The sequence below is a fragment of the Podarcis cretensis genome, assembly GCF_951804945.1.
Source record: "Podarcis cretensis genome assembly, chromosome: 6".
Classification (NCBI taxonomy): Eukaryota; Metazoa; Chordata; class Lepidosauria; order Squamata; family Lacertidae; genus Podarcis; species Podarcis cretensis.
The window spans coordinates 98,015,001-98,027,462 of record NC_137175.1 but is presented as its reverse complement, the minus strand read 5'-3'; the positions used below and the strand labels follow the sequence as shown (position 1 = coordinate 98,027,462).

The window sequence follows — 12,462 nt, the reverse complement described above, 5'->3', positions numbered from 1 at the left end:
CCATCAATGGCCATTTAAGGACAGCCTCAGGATCCATTAAAAGAACAGCTTGAGCTACTGACTGTACGAAAACCTAAAGTAAAATTAACCTCACTTTGCATGTTCATTACAACACTCACAAAATGTTTACATTTTAGAAAAATAGTGCTTTTAAAAACAATCATTCAGACATACTCAAAATCAACCATAACATTTCCCTGCTTGTAAATTCCGCGAGGAAAAATAAAAACCACCCATGCCGTTGATGAGGAAGCTTACCTGTGAGGGTGGCCCTGGTTGTGGCACTTGCACTTCGTGGCACTAGAAGCTCATGGTATTGCTCTCCGGCCAGAGTGCTATAGATGACCTTGAAATTCTCCACCTCTGCCTCACTGTTGTCCCACTCAAGTTCCAGGCTGTCATATGTCCGGGAGAGCACACGCAAGTTCTTGGGAGCATCAATTTCTGCATTTGAAAAGGAAATAGTCAGTGACTTGCTTTACTCTTGCTTCTACAGCTGCAGTCTTTGTACTCTCCTAAACTGTAAGCCGTTGCATAAGAAAAGCATTTTCAAAAATGTAACCTTGCTGTTTATTTAAGAAAGCTGGCTGAAGAACTAGGAGGTTTTTCCCAACACAATCCAAGTGAAATTATTTTGATTTCCTGCTATCTTGTTCTCCTGCATAAATCCACTCTGAGAATTCGAGCCAATAACTCTTGCACAGAGCCAAGGAACTTGCTCATTAACTAATACTAATGATAACCCTTATCATTCATGTAATGCATTAAAGTATGCAAAGCACTTCATGGTCTTTATCTAATTATAATTTGGAGAACATTGTTCAGTGAGACATCTACTTTATAATATAAATATAATGTGTAGGTCTGAGATGATAGCAAATCTGCCTTATTCACTAATAAGCTATTTGGATGGTTAATGACTTTGAAAGGAAATCAAATGAGGGAAAGCCAAGTGATCAGATTTAAAGTTGAAACACATCTGAAGAAACAGATTCAAAACTCTCGGCACTCTCAGCAATATTTTTAAATAAACTTCCATATGAAGTTGCCTTATATTGAGGCAGTTCAATCCAGGCCATGCCTGTTTACTCTACCTGGAAGTCGTTCTCTGCAGCCTCAGGCAAAGAAATATTTTATGGCCCTGCTGTTTGAAATCCTTTAAAATTTAGGGACGGAACCTGGGCTGTCCAAAGGTCTACATGGCCCTGCAAAGGTCTACCTACTCAAGTAGGTATCGGCTTTCCATAGGCATCTAGTTGGCCACTGTGAGAAAAGGATTCTGGTGGGCCTTTTGCTGGACCCTGCAGGGCTAATCTTACCAGGGCCACAGCCACTCCCCTAAAGGCACCAGAGGAATAGGAATGAAGTTGTCCTGTGTTGAGTCAGCCCTTTGCTTCCTCCAGCTCAGTTCAGTCCACTGTGACTGGCAATGGCCTTCTGGGTTCCTCAGACTTCTTTTCTAGCTTAGTTACCCAAGAATCTTTTAAAACAGAGATGCAAGCACTAAACTATGTTCCCAATCATGACATGAATTGTGGGTTTGAGGCGACAAAAGATTTCACATGGAAATATGCACTCTGTAAGCAAGCTCCAGCCTTCCAGAGAGTTCATATTTTGAATTCCAAGTGCTGCACTGATTTTTCAGTTTGTTTACATTTTCACTGCAGAACTAACTGGAGGTCACTAACTGGAATCTTGGCAGATTCAAAATAGCATTACGTAGTGTTTTGTGTGAGTGGAACAATGTCTGTTGTGCACCCACATCCTTCCCCTGCAAAACTGTTCTGTGTCCATCCCCCTCAACCACCTGGAGCTGATGTGGGGAAGGTGCAGAGCATGCATTGGTGTTTTTTTTTTGAGGGGGAGTGTTAGGGGAGAGGAAATGTCAATTGCCTATCCTAATCTGGATACAACTTTTATCTTCTGTGCATCTTTTCATTCCGTGGCCAGGTGCCAGTAAGGAGAGGGCTATTGCACATTTCATAGTTGTGTACAGGTATGGATTTCAGCAGGTGTAACTTGTCATGTATACAATAAGGAAAGGTGCAGGTAGTCGGCTTTTCCTTGGCATCTGGTCACCCATTTGGTCCCTTCTTTTTTCAGTCAGCACCAAAGCTCGTGTATGGAAGGATGCTCTGCCAGAGATCCTAGGAGGTATTCAAAATGTGCAAGCGAAATGGGAGATCTTGGGTTCTCCCAGCTTCTAATTTTAGCAGTCTTAAATTCAGTTTTCCTCATGTCAACACCAGTTTGCCATTTCTTTTCCTTTAAAAAGGCCTTCAAAAACCCACCAGCATATTAATGTGACTTTCTCCTAATATACACATTTTTGCAAAGCAATTTCCCCTGATATAATAGGTTTTTGTATGTTATGTTCACTAATGTATGCATTTCATGCACATTTTAACTGCACAGCTGCATTTTTGTACACATTACTTGGCACTGCAAAATTCAAAGAGGTGTGAACTGAACTCTCGCCTCCATTACTAATCTAAACCAAAGCTATACAGTGGTACCTCGGGTTACATACGCTTCAGGTTACAGACTCCGCTAATCCAGAAATAATACCTTGGGTTAAGAACTTTGCTTCAGGATAAGAACAGAAATTGTGCTCTGGTGGCGCAGCAGCAGCGGGAGGCCCCATTAGCTAAAGTGGTGCTTCAGGTTAAGAACAGTTTCAGGTTAAGAACGGACCTCCGGAACAAATTAAGTACTTAACCCAAGGTACTTTTTGCTTTCTATGGAAGCCACCCAGAGTGGCTGGGGAGGCCCAGCCAGATGGGCGGGGTATAAATAATAAATTATTATTATTATTATTATTATTATTATTATTATTATTATTACCACTGTATTCTTATATTCACTTATCTGACTGAACTTCCAAATAGACAAGCATACGATTGTACTGTAAGGTGCACTTATTTCCCATTCAAAGTAATGGGACTAACACAGAGTTTGTGTCCAATGCCTTCCAAGTTAATGCTTTTTTCTGATTCAGTTATTACACTGCCTTTTGTGCATCTTTGAGGTCTCCTTCCCTGACATTCCCACAAGTGTGGTGCCAAACTGGTGGTACTGAAGGCAAACTGTGAACACCCTGTGTAGTGTTGAAACAGGAGTGACAGACTTATAACACCACGGTTTTGCTGCCTCACTTGCCTTTTTGATTATGACACAAAAATCAGAGAATGAAAGACTCAGTGAATCAATTAAGTTCACATCCCTCTTACTCTTAAGTGCAGCGAGGCCTCTTCATACGGATAACAGCATCTTTATGACGGGCAATATCTAAGCCATAAAACAGTTCCAAAATCTACTTTCCTCCTCCTCTTTTACAGAACTGTCATTTAAAGCAGTTCACTCTCTATAGGCTTTGAGTTACGGTATTTAGTTTTTCCTAAGTACTCCTGCATAGTGACAGCAGATGCACATTACATTCTGCAAGTGCCTGTATCACCTTCCCACCCCCAATCTAAAGCTGCCTAAAGCAGGAGGATGGAAAACTCCATTAGCTCAGTGCTGTCTGCCCTGCCTGCGTCACCTCAAGAACAGCATCTCCCCAGCATGGACGACCTTTTACATTACAAACAGATTTCCTTACTGATGCTGTTGTTGGAGTAATGACTAGTGAGCGATTCTTTGAAAACAGGGTGAGGCAGAATGAAAGCATGCATATGGTAATGCAACACCTCATGCCTGCCACTGCCAGGACGTATGAATCTCCTTTGTACCACAGGTCCATTTAGCCCCATTGGCAGAAGCTCTCTAGGATTTCAGCCAGATGTGTTCCCCCCCTCTGGCTAATATCAGAGCCCCGTCAAGTGCAGATGCTGGAGGCTGAAACCACAAGTTTCTGAATGCAAAGCAGATCCTCTGCCACTAAACTACAGACTCTTCTATAGGTTGGGCATCTTCATGTTGTGGAGAACATAACATACGAATGCATCTTTAGCTGCAGGTGAGTAGCAATCTGCTAACGCTTGTTTGTCTTGGGCATACCTGTGACAAAGAGGGTGACTGCAGCGTCGCTCTCATTGGTCCCACGGACGGCTGCGATGGAGACTTCGTACCGTGAGCCAGGGCGCAGGGCCTGCATGGAGTACTGGCTGAGGGGGGGTTGTAATCGGAAGGTGGTCTTTCCCCCTTCTCCATTCTCGAGGCCATACTTCAGCAGAATGTAGTCAACTTTAGCCCGGGGTGGAGTCCATTCAACAAACGCCACTGTGTCTGAGACATCTCTCACCAATATCTGAGTTGGTCCATCAATTACTAGTTGGTGTATTTAAAAAATTGGAAGAAAGAGACACATTATACAAGAGGAATAGACAGAGAAGAAAGACTTTAATGGATTTTTGCCCTAAGAATCTATACTAAGGACGTGTGCGATTTCTGCTTCTCCCTCCATCCTTTTGGATATGAGTGGAAACTGTAAGCAGGTAGCACTGCTTTTAGGAAGGACAAGAACAAAAAATATATGCGTGCTACCTAGTTACTCTGTTGCTTATGATGGCATGTGCATCACTTGAGGATCTCCTAGGAATCATTTATTCCTGAACTGGAGTTTCTGCACCCAGCCGGCATTTCCATCTGTACCATGTGCAAGAATGTGTGCAATTAATTCCACCTCCTCACCCACATCCAACAATGAATGGAAAGTAAATCAGCTCAAATTGGGCATGAGGGGAGACAGGGTTAATTGTCCGTATCAGCAGGACTATGGTACTTGGGTTGGAAACTGAAGCCGCACCAAGCATTTGCTGGTTTGCACTTGTGTAAGACAAAACTAAGCTGGAGCTAAAACAGGAGGCAAATGCTTGTTAATCACTTGTGTACCAAACCATCATTACCCTGCTGTTCTTGCTGTGCATCTAATCTCAGACTTATTTCTTGCCTGTGGATTTGAGGACTATTATTCCAGTTTCTATTCCACAGGCTTCAGTTTTCTCCCTTTGTGCTGGTGAAAGCCTAAACCGTGTTCTGCAAGAGGCACATTGGCCTCGTAGAGCATGGTTTGGTGGTGGCAAGTTATTTATTTGTTTTATCACATATGTTCAACTCAATGGGACTGACTACGGAATCAGCAAGTATAGGAGGTTTGCGCTGTAAATTGATATTCCTAATAAAAAGGAGGAAGAGGAAGTAGAAGGGGACAGATGTGCCAACATTTGGTTTAGTTCACTCAGTCACATGCAATATTTCACCTCTCTTGATGATTGTTCAGTGCTTGGTAAATCTCAACCAAGTGTTTGAACAGCCTCCACTGGAAAACATTGTGTCTGACCTTAGATTATTGAAAGTTCTCTTTGTGATGTTTGATCTGAAACTGTTTATTCACCTATGTAAGTCAGTGGGATCAAAAGGTAATATGTATGCATATTTGAACCCCAGTATATTTTATTTTCATGATAGCCCGTCATAGCAGAGGCCAACCTACTATCCTTGTAGCGAAGTTTTAAATTTCCCACTTTGTGATTTCCACATGGCCAGTTCATTAAGAAATTTATTCAAATAATATAATCTGCAAGGCAAGGAAGGCAAGGAAATTTGAGCAAGACAAGTGCTTCTAGCTGCCATTTGCATTTTTAAAAGTGTGCACATTTTCAGGGCAAAGGTGTCTTGTTTGGCCTGAGTCATCTTTCCCACATCTACAGATTCACCTATGCCATGTGACCCAAACAAAAGTAGGAGGAGCAGAGCAGCAGAAAGAGCAGAGCTGTAGCCACATCCAAATGACCTGAGCAAGAGAGCAAAGTCAAATAAGTTTGCATGTCTGTTGGATAATTATTTATGTTTGTTCTTAAATTGTGGGAATGTGGAAGCCCAGTCTAACAGACCCTTGACTGGAAGAAAACAGCAATCACCCCATTGCTATGAACTTTTAGGTAAATGTGAGGATCCTAAAATGTATCATATCTGACATGTATAGAAGTCGGATTTCTAGGAAAAAACAGATGACGAAAGGTGGCCAAAGGTGAAGAATAGGGAGGAAAGCCAGAATGAGACATTTGAGGAGAGGAAGAAGGGGATAATTCACATAGAATTCAAGTGGATATATTCTCTGCAAGATTTGCTGCTCTGACTGTGTCTCCTTCAAATCAGTCTCCAATAGGGGGAGGTAATTTTGCTGCTTTTTGGGCATCCATTGATAATTCAATAACTCTTGGCAAAGCGTTTCCCACCCTAAGAAGAGGATAGTGCCCACAGCTTCTCTGAATGAATTCTTGACTCCTTCCAGGCAGGAAGCAGGGCAAGAAAAGTGACTCATGCAGAAAGTCAAGGGGTGGCTGAGGTCTGACGGTGGGCAATTTTCACAAAATCCAACAGGAGGCATTTTCATGTTTAAACATGAAGTGTGCCTCCAAGTTTTAATTACGAAACAAAGCGTCGTTCAGAACATTTGCAAAATGCACCCATAGATGAACAAACACCAAAAGAACGCTTTAAAAGGGGCAGTTGCTTCAGATGGCCTGTAGGTGGAACTTGTAAACCACATCCTGCAAGCCATTCTAAAGCAGACAACATCTGTAAAGGAAAAAAGAAAGAAAGAGAAGGAATGTCTGTATATTCCTGCTGACATAATGACAGGGTGACTACGATCTGCATCAGAACCACTGATTGTTGTTCAGCAGACTCTCTTTTGTCTGAGCGAAAGGGCTGCTTGTACAAACGTGATACTTGGCACACATTTCCTACTCCTCACTCCAAGGTCCATTAATTGCTTTATAATTATCAACCATCTTGGCACATCCTTCTCTCTGAGAACTTTGCAAGAGCTGTTTATGCATTCTTTCTCCCCCCTTAAAGATGTTTTTTGGTGAATGGAGCCATTTGACGCAATTACCAGGAGCCGGCTGAATGAGATCCTCTTTGCTGCAGCTTCAAAGCTAGAAACAAACAGGAGCTAGAATACTAACTACCCATTCATCTGTTGCCCACAAATGAGCCCTGTGAGATCAGACCAAAAGTTTAGCTCTAGTCCAGCTTCCTCTTTTCAGCCATGGTCAGGCAGAGAAGCTTCTGGGAATGCCACCAGCAGAACAACATGAAGGCAGAAACTCTCCTGTTGTGTGTACCAGGAATTCAGAGGGAGTCTGCCTCCGAATATGTGGGTTCCATTTAGGTGTAATTGCATATAAGCCTCAGTACAATCTTCAATACTACCTGGAAGAAAAAATGCTGTTAACCCTCAAACTGGCACAGAACTGCAGGGTGGGCTACTCACGGGTTGAGACACTGGCTGAGGCTGGTGGACTCCGGGCTTGTTCCTTGAGGGCAACCACATTGACTGTGTACTCCTCACCCGGTTTCAGGCCCGTCTGATTAAACGTTGTCACGCTGCTAGGGAGCTGTGCAATCACGCCCCCTTCATTGTCCTGGGGAGATTAAACAAGCTGGCTTGAAGTTTGGAAGAAATGGAGGTATTAGCGAATCAAATTTTAATACGATTCCCTTCATATGGGAAGATTGCTTTGTTTACACATGTGTTCTGAAGTCCAATAAACCCCAGCATATCCCAATCTTTGATTAATTTTTTCTTTAGATACCCGCTTTGTTAAATAGGAAATCTTAATTTTCAGGGCCAAATTACCTATCATGCCATACTCATGTCAAGGCATCTCTGATTCTTCAATGTTTTTGCAAATAGCAAGCAGTATGGAGAGCATATACACTGGAACTTTGACACCTTGTAACAAACAAAACGCGGGACGCGGGTGGCGCGAGGGACGCGGGTGGCGCTGTGGGTAAAACCTCAGTGCCTAGGACTTGCTGATCGCATGGTCGGCGGTTTGAATCCCCGCGGTGGGGTGAGCTCCCGTCTTTCAGTTCCAGCTCCTGCCCACCTAGCAGTTCGAAAGCACCCCTAAGTGCAAGTAGATAAATAGGTACCGCTTTATAGCGGGAAGGTAAACGGCATTTCCGTGTGCTGCGCTGGTGCTGGCTCGCCAGAGCATCTTTGTCACGCTGGCCACGTGTCCGGAAGTGTCTGCAGACAGCGTTGGCTCCTGGCCTCTTAAGTGAGATGAGCGCACAACCCTAGAGTCTGTCAAGACTGGCCCGTACGGGCAGGGGTACCTTTACCTTTACCTTTAACAAACAAAACAAGGCTTGCCACAATGCATTATACAGGCACAGGAATTATGCATTTCTAAGGATCCTTTTCAATAAACACACCCTTAAGGTTCATGTGTTACTCATGTGTAGGGTCTTGCCTTGTGGATGGAGGAACAGGAATGCTCTTTCCTGCAGCAACCCAGCATTGCACTCTCCTACTTGCAGTGAAATTCTGGCAGGTGAACACACAGGCTCAGGTACCCTGGTGAGTTCCTGCTAGGAACTTCCTGGGGTGCCCAAACTCTGCAGAAAGCAGGACTGAATTCCCCAGGTATATCAGCTGATGTGGTTGAACAATAACCCCATCCCGCATCCCCATGGGCCAACTTAGACAGGTGTGCAGGACAATCCACATGCCAAGCACTTGGCATCATTAGGACACCAGATGATTGACAGGTGGGGGACCCACTCACTTGACAAAAGGTGGCCTGTGGGGGTGGGGGAGATTAGATCTGGGCCATCGGGCCAAAAAGATTCCCCTCTCCTGGGATGTAACATGTTTGCCTTAAAAACTGATCACTCCCTATTCAACTATCATGGAAGAAATGTAATGGCATCAAACAGTCCTAACTATTGAGATCTACATACCCTTCCTTTAGAAATGTATTATGAGTGGGGAAGCAGAGTAATTCAGGCACTCACTATTTGTGCTAGTAATGCAGCCTCCACATTGGCCCTCACAGTATTAGACCCTTAGAGATGGAGATGACCAATGTAATTTGCCCCTGGCAGGAAAGGAGAACCAGGAACCCACCAAAGCTCCACCATATATGAAGCCAATGGCATCTGGACCACATTGTGCCACAAACAGATGGCAGCCAGCTTTTAACACTGCTGTGTCCTCCTGCTGCTTGCTGTCCTCTGGTGGATCTGAAGGGACACTGACATCAACCAATTCAGCCTCCCTCCTGCGCCCTTTTGCTCCCTCCCCACAAAAAAACCCCTCTGATAATCAAGTAACCCAGCTGAAACACGATAGTCTGACTCTCTTGGGCTCCAGTTGGATGGTGAGAATATGCTCTTGGAAGAAGGACCACTCTAAATGTCACATTTACCTTGGGGATAAAGCTGATCTCCCAGCCATCAAACAAGAAGGAGAAGGGCTCCCATTGCATCTCGACGGTGGTCTCTGTGATTGTTTTGAACTGCAGCCCTTGTGGAGTGGAGAGCTCTGGAACATAGCGGTGAAGAAAGGGTGGGGGAGAGAGGTTGTGTTAGCTGCACTGTAACCCAGTTTTAATTGTCAACATGTAACCCAAATCTCTACTTTCCATGATCAAAACCATGATGAGTGGGAAAATCAGCTACGATGGAAGTGTGGTTCAGTGGTAGAGCATGTGAATTGCAGGCAGAAGGTCTCAATTCCTAGCATTCCAGGTAGGCCTGAGGAATATGAAATGGAAGAATATTGAGAGCCCCTAACAGGACCATGGGGTTTCTTCCAGCTCCCATCAGGCTCTGATCTAATCAACTTTTAAAATTCCTTTCTCAGTAAGGAAGCCTAAACAAACTGTAATGTAATGAAGATTAAAATTATTTTGCCAATCCTACTAAAATGAGTGTCTGCTCTTAGAGATGACATTTAAGGATGAATGCAGCTTCAGGATGAGCACACAAAAACTTGAGAGGTACAAACTTTGACTGGTGCTGTATGGTATAAATATGCATGCTTGAACCTACAGCTTGTACCTCTCAGCTCCTCTTTCTGAGGATGTCAACTGTCTAGCAATAAGCTCTTCTTTGTTGGAACAATGCAGCTCACTACCTTCCTGGAATATCTGCTAGGCTGTGTATACTTGAGTGATTTCACAAAACTTGTCCACCGCACACAGACTTTACTTCTGAACCCAGATCCGTGGGGTGAAGAGAACGAAGGGGGAACACCCCATGCAAAATGCAAGGAGAAAGTAAAACTCTAAGAGGAATTTTTTGCTGATTGTAAGTTGTTTTGTTTTCCTTTCCTTTTTCTTTTTACATTCCTAGATAGGTTGATCCTGAGTGGTCTTCCAAAATCATACTATCTGAACCACAAGAACCTATTATTTATCTTTGAAGCCCACTGAGCAAAACTGCATAGAGTGACTCTGCACATATTGCTGGACTACAGTTCCTATGACCCCTGACCATACTAGCTGGGGCAGATAGGAGTTGTGAGTCCAAGAACATCTGGAGAGCCACAGGTTCCCCTTCATCACCCAAGAGTGCTCTTAGGATTGCTCTTCTCTCTTTTAAATCGATCAGGAGAACATCTCCCTCCATGAAGAGGCGGCAACATTTAGGCAGTTCCTTCTCCATTTTAAATGGCATGCTCGGTGCCAAAAAACCATGCAATACTTACGGGTGGCCACCTTGACCCCAGCCGGGGCACTGAGCACATCACTGATGACGGCATAGATAGTGACGTTGTATGTCAAGCCTGGCTCCAGCTCCTTGATGGTGACACTGCTCCAGTCCCCTGGCACCCGCTGCTGGAGCTGCAGACCCCCAGGTATTGCCGGCTGGTAGGAGATCACATATTCAGTCACGGCCATTGGCCCATCCCATTCCAGGTCAATGGACCTGTCGCCAACCGCAGCCACTCGCAAGTTCTCAGGTGGAGCAACTGGAGGAAGAGCCAATATATTGACCGTAAGAGGTAAGGTGACCCACAAATCTCTGCAAGGATCTACGTGTCCTTGAAATGTGCTCCCCACTCAGCCTGTGAACTAAGGCAGTTATCTGAAACACATTTACAAAGTGCCTATGGAACTCAATGCAAATGATTTCCAAGTAAAGTATAAGTTCGGGTTGCACGGACCATTTCATGCATCATGATGTAACAAACTGAGATCTCCTCAACCAGCAGCTGCAACCACACCTTCCTCTCCAGCAAATGTACCCCCCCCCCAAAAAAAAAGAACAGGTATGGGAGACTACCAGTTTGAAGCAAATAACTGAGGTGGCAGGAGTTGCTTTACCCTTACTCTTCCTGCTGTTTCTCCTCTGAAAATCACCCCCCCCAGCTGCCTTTCTCCTCATAGGGAAAAGATCTGGGAAGGAATTTGGTGGGTCAAGCAGCAAGGAGGGAGAGTATTGCACAGCCTCTCCTCTTGTTGTTCTTCAGTTCCCAATCACAGCAACTGAGGTGGTTCTTTTCAGTTAAACAACCCTCCCCCCAGTAACTGAACTGAATTATGGACTGGGTGCACCAGCCGGTGCCCTGTGCACAATCCCTCATCCTGAAGCAGGAGTGAGGGTTGCATGTTCATAGTTTCAACACTTAAGGTGCATTTATGTAAATCAGCTGTTTGATAGTGAGGAGACAAAGGCTGCAATCCTAACTCTGTGGAGCCCATTGGACTAAATAGGATTTGCTTAGGAGTAGACATGGTTAGGATTGCAAAAATAGATATAAAACCAAAACATTGTCCTAAATAGCTGATCAACATAAATATAGCTTCCAACTGTCCCGTTTTAACCAGATTGTGATTTTTAGCATCAATCCAACAGGTAATTATAGCTCTGTAATACCTAACTAGGGATGCGTCCTCTTGTCCTGTGCCTAGAATGGAGGGGTCCGAGTGGTTTTCCGTTTGCCCTGCTACTTTCCCCTGAAAACCCACTCTTTCCTGCTGAATCGGTGCAAACATCAGTCCACAGAAACCCCCACTGACGTTTGCTCTGATTCAATGGTACAGAGTGGGTTTCCCCAGGGGAAAGCGGCAGGAGAAGTGGAAGTGTGGATGAAACCTGTGTGAAGGTTTAGAAGACTGCAATGTTCTTCCATACACAGCGATGGTGCCTTCCCCACTTTACAAACAGGGCACAGCACCATCACGACAAGAGGCCAGTCCTTAAGCATGCCAGAGTCTAAACTGAGGGAGAGTCAGAAAGCAATGTCTGTGCATTAAATGTCAGTGTTTTGGAACTAGATTAGAAGGCTTTTTCTGGTGTGGCAGAAGGTGTGCAAAATCCAGAAATCTCCTGGTATTTGCATTGTTACTTTGCACTGTACCTTTAACTCAACCTCCTTGTTATTAGTACCACCTGGAGTTGGCTTTATATAGTTTTCAAAAAATATTGTTAGTAGCAGTGACTACATTATTACATGAGCACTGTTCCACAGGATTTGATATTTTCATTTACATACATTCATTTGAAATAAGATGGGGTATGTACTCTTTCATTACTGTTTGTATTACAGTTTATAATTTTTGGAAAGTGATATGTGCATGCAGGTCATCATCTGTAAAATTTTATTTCCAGTTTATGAAGCAATTCTATACTCTCCCACCACGCTGATGAAGAATTCTACGAAACAGTAGTCAATATCCGGAATCACAGTTCAGTTTTGGACATCATATTTGCTGA

General features: G+C 44.0%; 1 protein-coding gene across 1 annotated transcript in view; it reads right to left on the bottom strand.

Annotated features, from left to right (window-relative positions):
- TNR (tenascin R) overlaps positions 1–12,462 on the bottom strand; it is a 191,315-nt gene that overhangs the window by 54,255 nt on the left and 124,598 nt on the right. Inside the window, exons 5-9 of the mRNA XM_079981098.1 lie at positions 10,451–10,714; positions 9,168–9,283; positions 7,223–7,373; positions 4,000–4,269; positions 259–444 (exon numbers count right to left, since the gene is read on the bottom strand). Coding sequence (XP_079837224.1) covers positions 259–444; positions 4,000–4,269; positions 7,223–7,373; positions 9,168–9,283; positions 10,451–10,714 — 987 coding nt within the window. The remainder of the gene's footprint in view (positions 1–258; positions 445–3,999; positions 4,270–7,222; positions 7,374–9,167; positions 9,284–10,450; positions 10,715–12,462) is intronic.